The sequence below is a fragment of the Peromyscus leucopus genome, unplaced genomic scaffold (genome assembly GCF_004664715.2).
Source record: "Peromyscus leucopus breed LL Stock unplaced genomic scaffold, UCI_PerLeu_2.1 scaffold_785, whole genome shotgun sequence".
NCBI classification, from domain to species: Eukaryota; Metazoa; Chordata; class Mammalia; order Rodentia; family Cricetidae; genus Peromyscus; species Peromyscus leucopus.
In genome coordinates, this window is record NW_023505712.1 from 1 (window position 1) to 22084 (window position 22084).

General features: G+C 43.3%; 1 protein-coding gene across 1 annotated transcript in view; it reads left to right on the plus strand.

Moving 5' to 3' along the window:
• The first annotated feature begins 579 nt into the window (after positions 1–579).
• The window catches only part of LOC119087269 (cardiomyopathy-associated protein 5-like), a 39875-nt gene continuing 18370 nt past the window's right edge, over positions 580–22084 (plus strand). Inside the window, exons 1-5 of the mRNA XM_037201997.1 lie at positions 580–781; positions 3963–4109; positions 5460–5607; positions 19009–19142; positions 20259–20358. Of these exons, the coding sequence (XP_037057892.1) occupies positions 595–781; positions 3963–4109; positions 5460–5607; positions 19009–19142; positions 20259–20358 (716 nt within the window). The 5' untranslated portion in view covers positions 580–594. The remainder of the gene's footprint in view (positions 782–3962; positions 4110–5459; positions 5608–19008; positions 19143–20258; positions 20359–22084) is intronic.

Sequence of the window (22084 nt, forward strand, 5' to 3'; positions counted from 1 at the left end):
TAGGCATCTAAAAATTTATGTGTAATTCCATCAAGAGGTTACTTCAGCCCCCTGTCAATTTTTAAGTTTTAATTTGAAAAATAGGTAGAGAGACCATGTTAGAAAGAGAAGACGGATTGTAGCTTTAAAAATTCTAGTCTAAAATTAAGGCAAGTTCCCCTTCACCTTGAAGATACTATAACAATGTCTGAAAAGGACTCACTGCTTTTTATTGTTATCAACTGTGTCAATATAGAACAGTATAGCATTTTTTATCTTTAAAAAAGGCATATTTAGGGGGATTTTAAGAAGTAAAAATGAGATAATTCATTAGCCACTGTAGTTTATTTCACTAAGTAGAAGACTACAGAATAGTGTTATGTAGTTAGGGGCGTACTTTTGTTCACTTCTATTGTGTGGCTTGTGCGCTTACAGAAATGCCTGGGAAGCATTCTGGAGGGACACACGCTCAGTCCTAACAGCAACTGTATCTGAGGAATGAGGGCCGTATGTTGGAAACAGAGACGCCTCCTACTTTTATCACATAGATTTCTATATTGTTGGCCTTTTAACAACGTGTTAAGCATATTTTGAACAAAACAACTGATCAATAAAATGACATTAGGCATAGTGAATGGGGCTTCTGTTCCAGTCCCACAGCCTCCCAGACTAGAACCCCAGGAACCCAACTCTGCCACCGGCACGACGATTGCGGTGTACTGGAGCATGAACAAGGAGGACGTCGTGGACTCATTCCAGGTGTACTGCGTGGAAGAGCCCCAAGATGACCAGGAAGTAAATGGTAAGATTGCTGCACATCGACAGGTGCAGGCCTAGGTGTCTGCATCCCAATGTGAAGTACTTGAGTACATACACATTAGATATGCATATAGTTTATGCACGTATACATATTGAAATGTGTGCATTTCCACAAAGCATTTATAGCCACTTACAAAACAAGAATGATAACAAGCTGGGTGGTGGTGGTGGTGGTGGTGGTGGTGGTGGTGGTGGTGGTGGTGCACGCCTTTAATCCCAGCACTCGGGAGGCAGAAACAGGAGGATCTCTGTGAGTTCAAGGCCATCCTGGTCTACAGAGCGAGATCCAGGACAGGCACCAAAACTACACAGAGAAACCTTGTCTGGAAAAAACAAAACAAAAAAAGAATGATAACAAAATCCCTCAACAACCACATAATAAAATATTAGCAGAAAGAACAATTTAGAAAATGATATCAGGAAGAAGCATATTAATAATCATCATAATGGTAATATGAACATTATAATTAAGATTCAGATTCAGGTCAGACTCTGAGCTCTCAAAATGACAGGATCCAAAGTTTCAGAGAGAATGGAGGTTTAACCAGTGCTGAAGTCTGACGGGTAGCATGATGTGTCCTGCTCCGTAGAGGGAAAAGGAGCTGTCCACACACAGGCCAGTGTCCTCTACAATAAGTTTAACGCAAACACAGCACTAGATGTCAGGTTTGCAGGTTCAAAGAAGCCTGTAGGGTTAATTCATGTTCACAGTCCTCAAGGCATGCATCTAGGTATGGGTACAGTCATCCAGGGGCCCAAAGTCGTGGGTAGATAGAAGTGACATCACTTGGTATGGTAAGCAGAGGGCAGGTCTTACAAACGGAGCTTTTGTGAAGCTCTCTCTGCTCAGAACTTCTGATAAGACCGAAGAGCCAGGCAGCTTGAGGCTGCACTTCCTGATGAATCAGTGTGGGAAATGCTGGCATTCTGTGTCGCTTGTTGAAGACAGACCCACATGCTTGGGAAATTAGATGAGCATGTGGCAGCATCAACATCCCATGACAAAGTCAGGAGTGTAATGAGTGTAGACGATTGCACTCTGGTGGAGACTTCAACATCACTGTTTGTTTGTTTGTTTGTTTGAGACAGGGTTTCTCATATAGTTTTGGAGCCTATCCTGGATCTTGCTCTGTAGACCAGGCTGGCCTTGAACTCACAGAGATCTGCCTGGCTCTGCCTCCCGAGTGCTGGGATTAAAGGCGTGTGCCACCACTGCCCGGCTCAAAATCACTGTTAAAAGTTAATTATTTTTTCCTAAAGACAGGGTTTCACATATCCCAGACTGTCCTCGAGTTGGCTGTAGGTGAGGATGACCTGGAGCTTAGAAAAGAGGCAGCCAGAGTCTTAAGTTTCTTTTGGGAAACAATCCGGGTTGTTAACTAGAGGTATTTTGAGATGGTGACATTCTGGGGCAATACAGGAGGAAAACTAATGTTATCATATGCTAACTTCAGGGAGAAAACTATTCTTTAAAGGAAGAGAACATTTCCGTAAAAATAATCAAATTGGTCTAAAGTGTAAGGTGTCACTGGATGTGGTAGGTAGCTTGTACCTGTAACTCTAGACTCCAGAGGTGGAGGCAGGAGAATGCCAGTCTAGGCTCCAGGGGAGACCCCTGCATCAAAAAGCCCCAAACCCCAAACAAATAAAAAGCCAAATGGGTAGGCATTCATAGTAGTATTTAATAATACTTGCTATAAAATATTTAAAGTAAAACCATTTAAGAAACTTTAAATTGAAAAAAAATGTCTTGATTGAACCAATTTCAACATCTCATAATAGCTCATTATCCTATCAAATTTAAATATTTCCCCATATGAGTGGAGATATATGGTTAAAAGGATTCTGAAGTGTGGGGTGTGGAAGAAGATCTGGGTGAATATATGAGGAAAAAATAAAGTCCTGAGTGAGTGTGTGTTCTTGACGTAAGCACAATCGTGCCAAGGACCCCAGTGCCTCAGACCCATGGGAATGGCAAAGCCTTCCCCAGGCAGGGCTCAGAAGTGCGGCAAAGCCTTCCTCTGATCCAAGTATGAGTGTTTAGGAATGACTGACCAGTGTACATAGAAACTATCAATCCTAGCCTTCTCCTTCCGATGTTTACAGCCTGAGACTGTTCCCCTATAAAGACCTACCAAGATTTGCTAAACTTAACTCCATGTTCAGCTGTGTGCTATAACCCCGCCTCCATGTTCAGTTCTGTGCTATAACCCCGCCTCCATGTTCAGTTCTGTGCTATAACCCCGCCTCCATGTTCAGCTGAATGCTATAACCCCGCCTCCATGTTCAGTTCTGTGCTATAACCCCGCCTCCATGTTCAGCTGAATGCTATAACCCCGCCTCCATGTTCAGTTCTGTGCTATAACCCCGCCTCCATGTTCAGTTCTGGCTATAACTCCGCCTCCATGTTCAGTTCTGTGCTATAACCCCGCCTCCATGTTCAGTTCTGTGCTATAACCCCACCTCCATGTTCAGCTGTGTGCTATAACCTGCCTCCGTGTTCAGCTGTGCAGAATAAACACGCTAAGTTTCCAGTTGATACTCATGGTGGTGCATCTCCATCAGAGTGCATGGCCCACCAAATCCCAGCTTTTCTACAGGTGTGGCCATATGTCAGTCATTTTGTTATTCATGTCACCCCAGTTAGGTCACTGAAGTTCTGGAAAAACTGTCAGGATCTGAACCTGGAAAGTCATACCGAGTAGCAAACTTGTTTACTAGTCTGGAAAGATGCTCTATGGAATCTTAAATAAAAGCACAGAGCTGTCCTTTCCATGACGGACTCCTGTGGAATGTTGGCATTGGTTCTTGAAGCTTTTCTTGAGACTATATTACTGAGATTTAAAGTGACGTAAACTCTATGCAAGTTTTATATTTGCTTTTAAATAAGTTATTTTAATTGTGGATTGTGAATCTCAGACATGTACTAACATGCTATTATTTTGTGATAAATGTTCACTAGTAATACTATGTCATTCTAAGTATCAGTTTTTAGACTGCTATTGCTTTTTATATATCCTAAAGAGATAATTATCACAGAATAATGTAAAGTTTGTAAAGTTATCAGTTTGAGTTCTCTGCAAAAATCAAACTACTTTTTCCAATAACTAATTTTTAGTTCCTTTAGAAGTCACCTTTGAACTCATAGTTGTGTCTTGTGCTAGAATTGGTAGAAGAATACAGACTGACTGTGAAAGAAAGTTACTGCATTTTTGAAGACTTAGAACCTGACCGATGTTATCAAGTGTGGGTGATGGCCATCAACTTCACTGGATGTAGCCTGCCCAGTGAAAGAGCAATTTTTAGAACAGGTAAGCAGATGCTAAGACATTATTATGAGGTAATACTCAATTCTTCACAGACTTTTGAGATCAACCAATAAGTATTTAGGAAGCACTAGCTATGTATTAGATGATGGGCAAAATGATGGGTATAAAAATAAGACGGAGGTGGGGCCTAGGACGGAGCTCAATGGTACAGCGTGGGTCCAGCTGCATGAAGCCCAGCATCATCCCTCAAGTCCAATAACAACAGCAACATGACTGAGCTCCTGTTTGCAAGATGGTCAGAGTTAAGCTGAGCAGTTAAAAAAGGAAAGCAGATCAGTGGGAATGTTTGGTAAGGGTCTAGATCATGGTGAGAGCACTCGAGAGTACCAAGACAGGATCAGGAATGGCTCTCCAGGTGATACCCACAGAATGCTTTAAATGATCAATGAGACACAATGTGTTAACTGGAGCAGGTTCCTCTTGAAGAAACAATGAACAGACTTGAAGTATACATCGGGTGTGGGGCACAATAAGATCTCTGTTATTCCGTAAGCTTGAAAACAAGGAAAGACATTACTTTGAAAAGGGTTAGCTTATAGAGCTTATAATTGCAAGCTAATAATAGGACTGGGCTTTGTTATACAGATGCAGGAAAACAGAAAGGTTTAAGCCATGGTGTTCAACTGGGAATGTTTTTCTCATGGTGAAATCTTTTCACAAGGAGCTACAACACAAGATGTAGTGTTGACCAAGGCTGTCCTGCCTTTGAGATCATTACAGCCACCTCAGGGAGGAAGTAGCTTTTTCCCACCCATTAGTCCTATATCTTTTCTTCTTGCCTTTAAAAAACAAATATTTGGCTTAGCATGGTGGCGCTTACATATACTCCCAGCATTTGGTAGGTGGAGACAGGACTTCAAGATGCATAGCAAGTTCCAGGCCAACCTGGGCTACATGAGACCCTGTCTCAATAACCTGAAACCCCAAAATGGACAATCCTCCCACCCAAACTGTACTGACCACCTGCTGGGGACAAGATCGTGTCTACCTCTTAGGTAAAAGGAGAAGAGAAAGAGCATTTGTATTATTTATGTAGTAGCTATATAAAGAAAACAGGGTAGACTTTATAGAAAACAACTGTTAGGGACTGTTTGGGGATGGGATAAAGTCTGACAATATGTAATGCAGAGGTGGGAGAGAGACTTTTAGCTATGTAAATGATTTTTTGTTTGTTTATTTATTTTTATCTCTTTTGAGTTTTTAGCTCAGGATAATGTTTTTGTTGCAAAATTTAAAAACAAAATCATACCTAAGTATTCCCCCCAGAGTTGGTATTGCTCCGTCACCACTGATAAATGATGATCAGAGTGTATACCGTTTCTCTCTCTTCAGCACCTTCCACACCCGTGATTCATGCAGAAGACTGTACTGTGTGCTGGAATACGGCCACTGTCAGATGGCGGCCTGCTAACCCCGAGGCCACAGAGACCTACACTCTGGAGTACTGCAGACAACATTCTCCTGAGGGCGAGGGCCTGAGGTAAGGCTCCCTCTCCACACTGAGACTGCCAGGAGCTCAGGAACCAGGTTCCAGGCCCCAGGCTATCAGAGCGGTTGCTTAGCCAGCAAGAAACGCATCCTTGAACCCTGCTGAGCCAATTAAACTGTTGACTTGATTTGCAGCACCATCACTATTCATCAATGAGCTCCGCGTTTATAATAAAACACATGCTACAGTGCAGAATAATAACTCGCTTGTAAGAAAAAATGTATGCGAATTTTAATAAGATAGAGCACTCTTTGAGGTATATTTAACTTGAGTCGTTAGTCAGGATTTATGCACATTTTGTGCCCCTTTTACTGGCTCTATCAGAATAGGTTTCCACCTAGCTCAGGAAACTAATAGTGAGCTTATGTATAATGTAAATCAGAATGTCTTCACGATATACTGGCAACATAAAGGAGCTAATTACACATATATTATCACAGAGACAGGCCTGCCTCTTCCAAGAATATGAAGAATTCTTTCCAGTATAAAAGAAATGTGAGGCTCTCTCACTGAAATGATGAAGCTAAAATGTATCAAGAGAGGACCACACATCTGTTCAGTGTTAGTAAATATTAACCCATCTATGAGGTGGTATTTCCTTAACCTCTGAAGTCCTGGATATAGAAAGCGTCTTCACATACCATGACGAATAGTCAGATTACTCTGATATTTATATTTTGATAAGTGACATTTCTGTTTTTCTTTTTAGCCACATTTATTGAGATAAACTATTTTGGCAGAAAGTTGGGAGTAATGGTATGAAATTAAACAACCTTTAAATAAAGTATATTCAAGCTCTTCATTAACACTATGATCAAGCAGCTGTTTATTTAGTTATGATATAAGGTTTCATATGAATGAACAATAATTATAGTTTCTTTCAGTTTGAAGACAGGCGTTGCTAAATAATGATCAGCATGTATATTGGGGTTGGATACATGAGAAGGGTGGGACGCAGGCGCTTCTGTAAAAGTGAAATGTGGTACATATACAAGCAGCAGCCTGTCTGCTTGTGTTCTGACTGCTGGAAGGCGAGCCTCGGGAGTCATTACGTTATTATACACTACATTTTTTTCATGTCGGTTGTTGATTGCTATGTAAAGCCACTAATTTGTGTCAGTCTGAAAGCTCAGACAAGCATGTTGTGATCTCAGTATGCTTCAGAACAGTCTGAGAGGGCACTGTGCCGAGAGCCAGAGCCTTATTTTAGTCCTGGCTTTACCTTGCTTCTGCCTTCCTATTGGCTGCTCACCCTACGGTGGTTAACCCTTGTGCAGTCCTTACACGCTCCATCTATCTCTGCGGGCTTTGGTTTGCCAATCCCTGATAGAGATCAAATGCCAGTTAGGGTAGATCCCTGGCTTGCTGCCTTTGGGGGTTATGACAATCACATGAAATCCAGAGTCAGGGAAGAGGTTTGTAATATGCTACACCCAATGTAAGCTGCTTTAAGAAGGAAGCCTTCCTTTTAGCACTTGTGCTACCAAATTCCAGAAGAGGTTGCCAGGTGTCAACCAACATCTGAGAGGTGAACTCTGGCCAGCAGAGAGAGTAAGACTTGACTATTTCCTCTGTGACAGCACTGGCCCAGGGACTTCAGGCAGTCCTCACAAGGACTTTGAAAGAAGTTCCTTGTCTACTGAGTGGCAATCAGAATTCAACCACAGATCTGACATATTTAACGATTTCAAACCCTTGACCCCTGGGTAAGATTATTTAGGGAGTCTGTGACCCTCTCTGTCAAAGAGTCGATGCTCTGAGGATGCTACTTCAGGAACCCCTGAGTCCTTGGTGGTCTCTCCCCCCATTCGTTGAGGAGACCCGGTTCTCAGGAAAGATCAGCCTGTTCAGAAGTACTTTGAAGTGACTCATCTGTTGTGGCGCTCATTCCTCAGCTGGCATTTACATCAATCATTTCAGCACAGTTGGATACTTCAATCAGCAAAAATCTGAAAACCTTGAGACCCAGTAGACATCTCATCTAGAGAATGGCCTTGTCACCTGATAAATGTAGCTATAGAGAGAAGGGAAAGGGAAGAGGAGATGGGTCCATAGAGGGCCTTTATGGTGCCAGAAAGTTGTTGTTTGCTCTTACTGAACTCTCTCAGTGATCCTGTGGTTTCCATTTACATCAGAACCAAATCTTAGATGGGGTTGACAATCTATTAAACTAGGCACTGTAGGTTTGGGGTTAGAATTCAAACCCAGGTCTGTTTTATTCATTTCACTGGTTTTCAAACGCTTGTCATTTGCAGACCCTGAGCTATCGGAGCGTCAGCATTGGAGTTACTGTGTATTCTTTAGTTTCCTCGGGCATGTGAAAAAACAGATCGGAAAAGATAATGGAACCACCATCCAGATCTCCTTTGGATTGATGTTTTTCCTTTGCCTCATCATCCTGGGGCCCTCAAAACTACCCTAGAGGGGCCTATATTATTTATTATCACTATATCATTACTGTCAATAATGAATGATTCGCAAACAAAACCCTCCTGTCAAAGTCATAGGGACCAATGGCAGTCCCACGTTTAGAGAAGACAATGGTCGTCCACCAATTTTGCCAAAGCCGAAGTAGAATTTAATGAGGCATGAGGCTAGTCATTGGTTTGTTTTATCTGAGGCTTTGCCAGTGTGTGTTTTATTCTGTTGCAAGTAAATATGTGAGAAGCTGGATAAGCAGAAGTTGACAGTAGTGTTAGAACTGTATGGGAACCCTTTGTCACAGGGTGGATCAAGTCTGGTAAGGTAAAAAATCAGGAGTTCCACATGCTGAGCACCGTGGAGAGTCTAGAGCTCTGTTAGGTGCTCAAAGGCCGTGACTGGGCAGGAAGCGCAATGTCCAGCCCTCAGTTGAGAGCGGATTTTCCAAGTCTGGATTCCTGCTGAGTCTGACAGTAGATAATCTGGAGCAAGGAAATTTTCTTGGCTATAGATTACTGCCATGCCCATCTGCCAAGTCTGTTGCCAAGCTACCACAACAGGGCCATCTCTTATTCATAGAAAGCCTTCTTGTTTTATACCCCAGATTGGCTTCACTAGACTCTGAAATAACTTATCCTTAATCTCGGAGACTTGGGATAGCATGCATCTTTTGGTTCTCTGCTCTAAGAATCCAAGAGGCGAGGGAAATTCTGCTCTTTTGGAAGTGGCCATGTGTCTTAGATCTTCTGACAGAACATCCACTTCAGCGCCTGGTGTTTTGAAAACTCTGTAAAATACTCTTTATCTATAATATATATATATATATATATATATATATATATATATATATATATAGTTTTAATTAATCTTTATGGCACGCCAGGTCTGGAGAACTTAGTCAGGTGGTGCAATCAATACATAAGGAACAACAATTGTTTTTATTCCACTCTACCTAATAATTCTTATTTTCTATCGATTTAGAACCTCATTTGGCTCCATGCATAGCAGCCAATAGTTAAGGTGGTGTTGTCTCTTGGAAGGAGCTGTGCTGAGTGTTGTCTGGTCTCCTCCATTTGTTGACTCCTTAAAGGGATTAGTGTGTACAACTATAGCCCTGGTGTCTGAGGCAGTATCTGGCACTGTAGCTGCACAATGAATATATGTGTGTTCCTTGATGGATGAATATCAATTAGCATCAAATACATAATGCTGACCATAAGAATACTTAGATCAGCTTTAAGGATAATTCTCAAAGTAATAAACTGCCAACAAAGTAAAGGAGAATGGAGAGTGAGTTCACTCCAGTGTTCAGACACGTAATCAGGAGGAAAGAGGAGTCTAGTTTGTTAGCAGGAAACCTTCTGTATATCACTGATAGAGAAAAGCATGTAAAATTCCATTTAATCATTGGTTATATAACCCTACATATGTTCCAAGTTTGTAGAAGCATTAATTTAGAGGTGCCTGAAAAAGAATAAAGTAGACCAGAGGTGACATATTTCTCATGTGGCTCTGTTTAGCAGAGCCTAGATCATAAAGTGGTGAGGATTGAAAATTCATCTGTAGCGACGTCGTCAAAGGTCTGTTAATGAATGAGAGTGAATGGGATGAGTCAATCTCCTTTGGTCTTTGCCCACTTCAAGTCATCTAACTAGCTAAAATCTCTTGCGAAAGAGAGGGAGCAAGAACTATATTCATTTCTGTCTTTCTCCCACCCTAGATCCTTAGTGGGGGGAAGGAGCCTTAAAAACTCTGGAGTGCTGTAGGAAAGTGTTGAAATAAAAAAGGGAGAGAAAATGAGTAAATATCGAATCCCACCCACACCCATGCCCACACATGCACACACACACTTGCACTCATGGATGGCGGGCACTGATTCATTGATTGTGCTCTAGGCTGGGCACTCTCATTTCGGTTGCCAGGATGAAGTCATCCATCTGAGGACCTGTGTTCCTTCTCCCCAGTGTGATGACCTCTTACACACTCTAACTTAAGACTCAATGGTGCTCCTTGAATTCTCAGGCAGGGGTAGGGGTGGGGATGGATGGAATTGAGCGGAGCCTACTGTGCCCCTACACCCCATGACACAGTATCTGAAACAGCTGAGCAATGGAGTCTCTTTCATAATTCTCCTAAAAATTTGCATTTTTTATTTTTTTATTTTTTTTTGCATGTGGGCACCAAAGCTTGGTCCAGCAGTCAGCCCCTGTTGGGATTGGAGGTGGGCAGGGGGGAGGGACAATCCTTGGCTTGCGTTTGAGATGGAGGGTTTCCTACTCTTCCTGTTTTGCTTTGGATGCTCTCCTCAGCTTGGGTGGGCTCAAAACACTTTCAGATTTCCCCCCACCGTTCCGTTTCCTCAGCTGCTCTGTCTCTCCTGTGCAGAGAGAAGTCAGCTTAAGTGTGGGTGGAGGAGGAAAACTGAGAGAAATATAGTAACAGGGATTGGCTGTGTAGGCTGTGCAGAGAAGCTGTGCACTGAACGACAAATCTGTGAGACGCAATACTCCACCAATTAGTTTGGGGGTGAGCTTCCTGTCCCTGCCCCCGCCCTAGGCTCTGGCACCCAGAGAGCCTCTCTGGCCATGTCCTTGAGGGTGAGCATCCTCAGGAAGGTCTGCATGGGTGCTGGGCCTGTTGAGTTCACTATCCTGCTTCCAAACTGTGGGGCCAGCCACAGAGCAAGAACAGACCTGCCCACTCAGAGGCAAGTGCTCCAGTGAGGACTCCGGCTGCCTGCTCTCTGTGCTTATAGGCAGCCAGGAGGAATCTCAGTTTCTCTCTCTTTGAAAACTTTGTTAGTAAGCTTCCAGGTAGATAGATGTGGGTGACTGACCATCAGTCAACAGCGAGGATTTTGACCTTCTCTGCAGCCTGTGGGTGAAAGCTCCAGGCTTGTTCCACTGGGTCACAGGAGAATCACAGATATGTACGGCTGAGCCCACGCTCGCTGAGTGGTTAAGAGGTAATGGGCTCTGTTTATGTGGAATTGGTTTCCTGATGCCTTTGCAGAAGCCTCTGGGAGGGGCGTGATGTGATGGTTCCCCCTAGTGTTCCTGGCATTCAGCATTTTCTAGGGGAAGCCTTTCTACTAAAAGGCTCTCACTTAACTGGCCGCTTGGCACCTCACGTCCCTCCTGATCGGACAGTGGGAAAGCAACCTGTCCTCTTCTTCACATGAGCTGTGTCACTTTCCCAAAAAGCATCCCCAGTGAGGGACCCTGACATAACAGACCCCCAGCACAGTTCCGGGAGTACAAGAACCAGATGATGTAAGGGGACAGAGGACTGTTAGAACGATCAGGCGGAGAGTGGAATCTCAGTGGAAGATGAAATTCAAATCTGAACTTCCTGGCAGCTTAAATGAAAACTGGAGAGAGGGGGAGAGATGGAGAGAGAGGAAGAAAGAGATTATATAACTAATTTCTCTCTAAAAAGGAAGCACAACATTTCACTAAGAGAGACAATTATATTCCATGACATTCAACTTTGAGATGAATTTTTCATGGAGATCTTTATATAAGGGCTCTTAAGATAATAGTGGTCGTCTTTAAGAGCAGTATCACAAAAGATGCATACACACACCTATTAATCATTTCCACACAGTGTCTGAAAGCACAGTATTAAATCACTGTTCTCAGCACACTGGGCTGGAGACCTCGAGTAACTGTCCACGTAGATGACCAGGGGGCAGTAAAGGAGAGCTTGGAGGATCCGGAGAGAGAAACATTACAAGACTCCTGGGAACCTCTGTCTGAAGTGTAAACAGTGTTGTTCAGGCTTTGGAGAGTAAAGATGGAGAAAACAGAAATCCGGGACCCTTCTTCCGGACCCTTTGGCTCACATTGATTTTCTGACAGAGCTGAGCCACAGGAGAGCCCACGCTTTGTGGCTGTCAGCGTGTAGTGCCCATGTTGTTCTTTCTGCTCTGTTAGGAAATAATGGTGCTGTTTAGTAATACAGAGTCTCATAATATTATTATTTATCAAAAGAAAAATGGTTCTATTAAGATTATATTTACCAAGTCTTTTTAATCATGGAAACTTAGTATATAAAGAATTTTCTTCTTAACCCCGATTTAACTGATTTTTTTTCCATCTTAAAAAATTTCTATATTTATGGTTAGTTAAGAGTTTGTAAACAGCTTGAAGCACCATTGACTAGTTTGTCTTTTGTGTTTGTTTTTGGTTTTGTTGTTGTGATTGTTTTGAAAGAGGATCTCCAGCTGGCTGAAACTTACAGTATCAATCAATCCTAATGCCTCAGCCTTCCAGGTATTGAGGTTACAGCCATGAGCTACCATGCCAGCTTGGTTTTATATTTAATGTTGCTTATGTTATGTAATTTTCCTTTTCCTTCTTTTCCCTCTCCATCTCCCACGGTTAGAACTGTGTTTCCCAAACCTCACTGATCATAAAAGTCAATTGGGATACTTGCAAACATTCAGATACCTGGGCCCCCTTCAGGAACCCAGTTCGGAAGCTGGGTGTGGTGGCCCATGCCTGGAATGCCAGCACCCTGGAGGCTGAGGCAAGAGTTCCAGGAGATGGAGGCCAACAGAGGTTACATAGTGAATGCAAGGCCAGCTCGAACTGCAGAGCAAGACCTTGTCTAAAAAAATGATTAGTTAAGAACTGAATTTTTCAAACTTGCCGGTGTGGATGCCGGGCAGGTTGGGAAATGCTGCTTCACCCCCTGATCTCTCCCACAGCCCCAGCATGTGTTCTGTTCACGGTTCACAGGAAGTGGTATTGACTGGCTGGTTGGATGTTGGTGCTGCCAACATGAAAGCCAGTGAGGGCCAACTGTGTTTTTAAACAACAATTCATCCTTAGCCATCTGCTGTACACTGTGCTAGGCTGCTTCTAGGAGCGGTGGCACTGGATTCCTCCATACTGTTTGTACACAGGCCACCCCCTCCCCAGGACGCGACAGTACAGAGAATAGCTATTCCCCCACACTTGCCAGCCTCTCTAGTCACATTAAACATGTGTACCTTCCCTCAGGGTCATGTCACTGGATTATCAAATGTGTGAGAAGCTATTTCCAAGTGCTCAAAGGCATGTATGCTTCGAGATTTGTAAACACGTTCAGTCTGCTCTTGGACTCTTTGCTGTTAAAAGTTAACATTTTTAATTTGGGGCCCATTACATGTATTTATGGTACAAATTCAAGAGACAAAAAAGGAAGACAGAGAACCTTAATTTTCTTTGTATCTATTCTTCATCTCTCAATTCCCATCCCCAAGGGCAATGACTGTCACTTGATTCATTTTTAACCTTTCAGATAAAAGCATCTATAATTTCCTAGCAAATGCTAGCAATCCTACATGCCTTTCTGTCAATTTGCTTTTCTTGCTCAAACATATACCTTTGTGAGCATCCCTACCCATGGGACTGCCTCCATTTTTAAAAACAATTCCATTGTATTCTGTTTCCAGGATGTTATTCCAACTTATGTGACCAGTTGAGGAGACAGCTTCCCAGTCTCCTGCTGTGCCCAGCCATGCTGTAGAAAACAACCCCACGCATATAACAAGTTCACTGATCTACAGTCTATTTGTAGAATGCATTTCTCAAAATAAAAAGACTGTATCTTTTGAATATTGATAGATATGGCCAAATTCATAGGATCTGCTGGGGCTTAGTCTCTGGCCAGCAGTGCATAGGAGTACCTGGTTTTTCACAACCTTGCCTGCCCTTTGGACAGTTAGACAGCTTGAAAACGCAACCACAGTGTAATGTTCATCTGTTTGCTGGGTTGATGCCTTTTCATAATGGTTTGAGCCTCACACTTCCTTTCCTATGGCTGTTCACTCTCTTATTACCGTTTCTCCCCTGTTAGATTATGACATTTTCTTTTTTATTCATAGTTTCTCTTTTTTTTTTTTTTAAAGGAAGTTAGCTTTCATGTATGAGTTTGGAATCTTTTAAACATATTTTGTCATGAATATTTTAAAATGTTAATTCAGTTTGAATTTATCAAATTCTTTTGAAAAAAGCTTTCAGCTTTTTATTAATATTTTAAAATGCCTTCTCTCTGAATATATGCATGTATATATTATAACATGTCCTTCCCATTTTCTTAATTTTGTTTAAAAAATGTTTTTATCATTTGGAATTACTTTGGTAGGAGGTATGAAGTAGAGATTCCAACATTATTTGATTGGTTGACTGACTGTGAGACAGGATCTCACTATAGAGCCCTGTCTGGCCGGGAATTTGCTATATAGACCAGAACTGACCATGAATTTACTGCGATCCCTGTTTCTGCCTCTCAAGTGCAGGATTGCAGGTTATAGGTGTATACCACTAAACTCAGTTCCCTCTCTTTCCTCCCTCCTTCCCTCTCCCCTTCATTTGGTAATCTAGTTGTCTCAAAAGAAGTTCTTATTTCCTCTTGTGATCTGAAATGCTTACCTGAGAGTCTCTGCGCCTGGCTCCATTCTTGACCTTGAGCTCGGTCCATGGTGTGCTGATGCCTAAGCACCACGCTGCTTTTAGTAGCAGAGCTTTCCTGTTGATGCTCCTTGGGGTTAGGTGGCCCATTCATGCTATTTTTTTTTTCGACTTCTAGTTTGTATTTTATTGTCAGAGTTAGCTTCCTCCATCAACCGACTCTAGAACGATTTGTTATTTTAGAGAGCATGCTGAATTGATAGATTATCTTGGGGGGAATTGAAGGTTTCTGCAACGCCTCACTTTCCTGCAGAAAAAAATAAATGGTGTGTCTCTTTCAGTGGCATCGACAGATGTCCCTAAACGGATCTCATTTATTTTCCTGTGCACTTTTCTATTTGATGCCATTCTCCTGTCTTTAGCTGCTCTCTGGTTGTAATTTTTCATGAAGGGTTTTGAACGTCTTTTTGGTGCTACTGGGCTTGGAGCCCAGGGCTTCAAGCATGCGAGACAAGTGGACCCCAGTCTCCTACGTTAGTTTCCTACCTAGCCATCCTATGGCATTCTATTATGGAAGGGTTTTCAAGCTGATTTTTTAGATAAATAGGCATGTCAATCTGCAGATGGCAGTAGTTTTTTTTACCTCCTACCTCCCAATTTTAGTTTTTAACCTTCTCTCTCCTTCTAACTTAGTGGAATGCTTTTAGTAATTTCCCTCATAAACGCAAGGTCCCTAAAGATTTCTTCCTGAAAATTCATTTTCAAGTCCTTTGTAAAATGATCTTTGCTCTATTACCAGTCAGGGGTAACTGTGTCAGAATTCCTAGTCTTTTCTTGGAAAGAGCAAAGAATTATAGGGTTCGAGTTAGGTAGGTCTTCTGTAAGCATGAATCTTAGACAGTCTTATTAAAATAAAAAACCTAGCCAGGTATTGGGTGAACTGAAGATCAAGACCAGAACAAGCCACAGCTACCTTCACCTCTCGATCCTCAGTGGTCTTGCTTCTCAGACTGAAGGCCTCTGATCCTCATCCAGAATGGGTCTCAGCTGAACTGCTGCTCAAAAGCCTGAGTGCTTAACCAGCCAAATGCTTAACCAGCAAATGCTTCCTAGTTTTGGTCCTCACGCCTTATATACCTTTCTGCTTTCTACCATCACTCCTGGGATTAAGAGCTTGCTTTTTGGGATTAAAGGCATGAGTCACCCATGCCTGTCTGTATCCTTGAAACACATGGATTTCTGCTCTGGAATGCTAGGATTAAAGGCATGTGCTACCACTGCTATCTTCTGTGTTTAATATTGTGGCTGTTCTGTCTCTGACCCCAGATAAGTTTATTAGTGTGCACAATATTTCGGGGAACACAACACCACAGTCTTCCTTACTTTAAACACCGTTTTCCGCTGGCTCTCACCCGGTATCTTTCCAACACTAGAGAGAAGGAGACAGTGTCCTTCATTCAGGAAGCAGCCCTGTGGCCTGCAGGTCTCTTCAGTCTCTGCTCTCTGGCTGAGGAACCTAACAAATAATTGTCCTGTTGCTGGAGAGATGGAGCAGCTGAGAGTCCTTGGGGCACCTGCTGGGAGCAGCTTGCTCAGTCGAACTCCAGGCTGCCTTCAATTGTCAATTCACCACCAGGTCACATCACCTCATCATCTGTTCACACAGGCATTGCTTTCCAGAGCTCTGTGATTCCTACGTGAAGAAATCCCACACTCAAGGACCCAAAGTGAGACCATCTGAGCCATTTCTTTATTGTCCTTCGAATCCTGTTATTGGTTCTAGACTTTTAATCTTAATCACTTTTCTTACTGGTATAACCTCACCCCCACCATGAGACAGCGTCTAACTATAGCACGTGCTGGGACTTGAACTCAGGGTTCTCTTATCTTAGCCTTCTGAATACTGAGGTTTTAGATGTGTGCCGCCGTGCTCAGCTAGCATCCCTTCTTCACTAAGGAGCAACTATCTACTGTGGTTCATTCGCTTTCTGACGCTTCAGTCTGCATGTTCTGTGAACCTAAACTGTACTGTAATCTAGGTCAAGCCCCATGGGGATTCGGTGGCAATCCTGACCAGTCTTTGGTTTTGAGGTAACAGAGTCATAAGCTACACAAGGGAATAAGTAGCTCTTCAGATCGCAGACTTTGTTTTCATTCGGCTGAAGAACAGTCATGACTGACCTGAAAACTTGGGTGATGTCTTGGTAAGGAGGAGACGGGGCGAAGCACATCTCTCTGAACCTTTGTCCTGGTGCCTGAGCGGGAGACAGTGACTTGGGACAGTAAAGGCCACCACATTTCACATCCCATCTTCTGTTTCTATGCTTGGTGCTTTTATTTTACAGACAGGGTGAGGACCCTGTACACAGCTGTGTGGCCATCTCATGTGCTGAAGGCAGGATGGGATGCTGGGGTTTGATTTCAGCGCCCTATAATCTTTGTAACTTTACCCACGTCACGGCGCATGGTGTGCAGTTAATGATATACGTGGCGTCTGCTCTCCTCGACAGATTGCAGAAAATGTTCCTGATGTATAAAAACAGGGCCATTACAAAACAAGGCTGCTGTATTATGTGTAGTCTCTAGAGCTAAAGTTTCCTCTCCTTCCCCTGCCCCTTCTTCCCCTCAGGTCCAGGGTGACGGGGCCTGCAAAAATGATAAGTGGTCCATCCATAGTTATTTAATGAGCGAATGATGTGTAAAATTCAGTTCATGCTGAGTGTGTGTATTAAACAATAATTTTATTACTGATTGTTATCAGTGTTTATTTAAAACATTCCTTTGGCTGTCAACCTAAATAAGACAAGCAATGCATCTGCCCTAGACTAATATTCTAGAATATTAGTTGGGAATTACACTCGCCACTGTAGGACATGTGTTTCCACTAATGAACTGCAGCACAGCTTGTCATTAAGGGCCAAATGGCTCAATTTCACCCCTCCTTCCTCGGTGTAGCTAAATATACTGCTCTCTGGAGGCCTGGAGAGGTGGTAGGTCCAGAAATAACTACCAGTATCATTTGAGGAGTGTGTGCTGACCTTTTCCAGGCACTGACCAGCAGAATTACAGAACCAACCTGCTGCCTACCCCACCTTCCTGAGGACCATACCATGAGTTTTGTGCTTTGCAATCACGGGGTAGGGAAGGATTGCATTCCATACAGACGTTGGTTTCTCTTGAAGACATTCTAGGCTTCAGATGTCTTAGCCTAGAATCTTAGCACCCTTAATCTTAGCAGCCAGGAGGCAGCAGCCAGGAGATTGTGAATTGGTTTGAGGCCAGCCTGGGCTGTGTGGTGGCACTCTGCTCGCTCTACCAAGCTAGGGCTGAGGATGCAGCTTAGCTCAGTGGGAGAGCACAGGTTCGATCCCCAACCCTGACAGTGATCTAAAGTAGGTTGTTTTCTGAATCTACAATGCGTTTTCTTTTTTTTTGTTATTCTCTACAACAGGTATCGAGTAGAGAAATATGGAGAAATCCCCTTGGGATGGGGGACAAATCTTAGTTTAATGCTTTTGTAGCACATTTCGTTAATAACAACAGCAACAAATTCCACGGCCCTGAGAGTGAGCTAGAACAGGGTGCCTTTCTTTTCCTGACCGCAGAGAAAGTCCTCCAGGAAAAGGACTCCACTCCAGCAGCCAGGCTAACAGCAACTCCATCAGCAAGTCATGCAGCTTGCAAGTCTCCGGGCTCCAAATGCGTTCTGAAGAAGAGAGGCCTGTAGGCTTGTGTCCATGCTCGAGGCCAGCTTATCCCACAAAGTAGGGACTAGAAGAGAAACCAAAGCCATTCAGCTCACTGGCAAGTCCAGAGAACCTACCTTCAAAACCAGCAAGTTCTCCTCTGTTTAAACAGTTGGGCTATCACAGTTCACTTGCAGGCCAATGGCACTTAGGTACACTTTCCCTTTAATTTAAGTGGGCAATTTGGAATAATAGCAGCTTTGAGGACTTTGGGGAGGCGGCAATTAGTATTCTCTTTTCTTGCCAAGATTATGCTTCTTTAAAAAGATACTGTCTTCTCTGAAGAGCTGCAGTCTTGCTAACCTTGTTGGCACTGGCGCCACCAGGTACAAAATCATCAAGCACCCTGAGGTTTTCATAATTTGAATCTGTGGATGAGCTAATTGGGGTCCTTTGTATTGTAAACAGACTCCATATCATCTTACTCAAAAACTGTCATCTCATCCAAAATCAATTAAGAAAACAACATGTTCTTGGGGCTCATTAACCACAGGATCACTAGTGTTTTTTTTTTTCTTTTTTTCTAACTTTTTTTTTTTTCCAAAATGGTATCTGGTTTTGTCCTGATGAATATTCTAGAAGATATATAATGAACAAGAGGTGGTTGAAAATAGAAATAAATCAGTCAAGTAATCTTAGTGAATAATGGTGGTTTTTTTTTTTTCTTTTTCTTTTCCTTCCTTCTTTTTTTGAAGTCTTGCTAAATCCATTGATTAGAAAGGGAAGAAAATAAGTTATTTGTTGGTAATGAAAGATGTCCAGTTCCTACAGAAGTGAAGTATTAGTCACATGACGTTAATCCAGACTTATCTTCCCTTTGTATTTAGATCTTTCTCTGGAATTAAAGGACTCCAGCTGAAAGTTAACCTGCAACCCAATGACAATTACTTCTTCTATGTGAGAGCCATCAATGCATTCGGGACAAGTGAGCAGAGCGAAGCCGCCCTCATCTCCACCAGAGGTACTTTCCGCTTAGCGCAGAGCTGGTATGTCTGGGTGTTTGCATTCCTCCCCTCCTGCCATCCAGGGGAGACACCCAAGGCAACTCCCCAAAGTTCCAGCCTGCTGTCAGTGAGAGGATTTGTCAGGAGGTCCCAAGATTGATCTAGCAACAAGATGGTTCTTTTATTTGCATTCTTCAGAGGTTCCAAGCTTTACTGTGCTTGACAACCGGCCAGGGTACTTAAAATACTGATTCCCCTGGTCTCACCCCAGAGAAATGGACGGGTTTGATCTGGAGACGGGTTGGAGCATCTGTGGGCTCAGAAGTCTTCCCAGGTGCTTTGTGATTCACTCAGAATGCTCTATAATTTGTAGGTGTGGGATGTACAGAAACGGTTTTTCATTCTGTTATCCTTTGAACTCTGTGTCAGGTTTCCAGTTTTGTTTGACTTGTGTCCTAGTTCTAATTAATGTTTGTCAAATGAACAAACAAATGAATGAACAAATGAATAATTCGAATAGGTGATAGAACAGTTCAGTAACATCTGGGGGGGACATCCCAGAGAATAAAAACATTTGGCTGATTTCAGTTATGAGGAACGAGGAATGGGAAGGTGGAAATCATGCTGCCTCATCCTAGGTCTACAGATGACACAAGATTGAGGGGCCACATTAAGTCACTGTGCTATGTATGCCCTGTTTGGGATGTGGGTAGGGCCTGCCTGAGTTGTAGGCAAGGAGAGCTGCCTGTCTAGGAACGTTTCCCACCACCTCAGTACACTGCTGCTGCACCTCCCATCATCGGATCCTCCACAGGCTGGCTATCCTACTGTGCCCCAATTTTAAAGCACACTCAGATCTTTGAGCATTTTGTCCAAGTAGACATTCAGATTCAACAGGTCCAGGGTGAGGTCTTCATTTCCAGGTGACGTGGATGCTACAGGGAAGACACATTGCCTAGCATAGACCCTCTACCCCCACCCCCTCCGCAGCCCAGGGCGTCCGCTCACAGATGGCGTTTCAGCGTGGATTGAAGTATGGAGTCAGGACTTTTGACTTCAGGAGAATGGGAGCCTACAGTTTGCCGTGTATGGATCGGGCTGGTGATAGTGCTATTTCTTATGTTCTTCCACAGGAACTAGATTCCTTTTGTTGAGAGAAACGGCCCACCCAGCTCTCCAGATCTCCTCGAATGGGACGGTGATCAGCTTCTCTGAGAGGAGACGGCTGACAGAGTAAGAAGAAGCCTCCATAGCTGGGCTGATGCTCAGCTGTAGTAGAGGATCAGTTTCCTCAGTTCTGTATCAGCTGAGTGCATTCTCAGTTTAATGAGATTGCTCAGTTATGCGATGGATATAACACATGTGCAGCAGGCAGCGTTCACTATGAAGTGTGCAGCGGCGCATATAAGCTCACAACTTGGAGCAAGTGTCAGTATTTTTATTGGGACCATAAGTGCAGATGGTTTTTACCTTAAAGCAGTCAGTATTTCAACCAAAACCAAAATACTGGCTGCTTTCAGGTATTATCTCTGGTTCAGTGAAGAACAGAATCCAATAATTCTGTTATTTTCAGTAGGAACCAGGTATCAACCACTTGGGTAGAAACAGAAAAGTTTATTGAGTTCTTAGGTCTGGCCACAGAATCTTGCTCTCTAGTAGCTCCCACAAAAGGCAGTGACATTAGCGGGGTGGTGGTGGTGAACACCTTTGATCCCAGCACTCAGGAGGCAGAGGCAAGCAGATCTCTGTGAGTTCGAGGCCAGCCTGGGCTACAGAGTGAGTTCTAGGAAAGGCTCCAAAGCTACACAGAGAAACCCTGTCTGGAAAAACCACCACCACCACCACCACCACCACCACCACCAACAACAACAACAAAACAGTCAGTGACATTAAAGAAAACAGGAACCAAAATCTTGGGATGGGTGGGAGACTGCCTGGCAATTTGCTTGCTCTCTGTCTCTGACTCTTGTCTCTGTCCCTCTCTTTCTCCCTCGGCTATCTTGAGGGTTGAAATGCCAACTGGGAGAACATATGGGCAAAGTATAGATGGAATTTCTCTGTGTCCCAGCAGCTGTTCCCAAATAATCACACTGAGACTTATTAATTATAAATGCTTGGCCAATAGCTTAGGCTTGTTTTTAGCTAGCTCCTATAACTTAAATTAACCCATCTATCTGCTACCCTGAGGCTCATTTACCTCATCTATGTACTTCCATCCTGCTCGCTCTGCATCTCGTGGTGTCTCCTCAGGACCCTGAGACTCCTCCCTTTTTTCTTCCAGTGTCCTCCTCATCTGACTCTCCTGCAATCTCTTCCTACCTGGTTATAGACCAGTCAGTTCTTTATTAACCAATGAGAGTAATACATATTTACAGCATGCAAAGATTGTTCCATAGCAGCAAAGCTTTTGAAACACTTGCTGCAGAGGACACTGATATGCCCCAGGTGTAGGCTGGTAGCAGTAACAATCACTCCCAGTTCCTAGTAACTTGCATGTACTCTGGTCCCATCTTGATGCTCAACTGTCCACTGCCACATTTACATATTACTTGTTTCTAGAAATGACCAAGTGTTCCCCAGGTCCAGAACCTCTGATCTTTATCTATAAGACGTGTACTCGTCATTTAACCACAAATAATTGCTGAACAGCAGTCCTGTTTTAGGTTTCTTGAATCCTGGAATCTAGCATAAGGATTGGAACATTGTAGGTGCTAAGAATTATACCTACTCATGGATTGAGAAAACCAGTTAAAAAATGTGTGAAGAACGGTGGGGCTGGAGAGAGGCTCAGTGGTTAACCTGCTACTCTTGCAGAGGATCTGAATTAGGTTCTCAGCACTTACGGTGGGCAGCTCACAACAGCCTGCAACTAAGCTCTGGGGATCTGATGCCCTCTGCTGGCCTTTGTGGGCACCTGCCCTCATGTTCGCATATCCACACACATAATAACACATACACA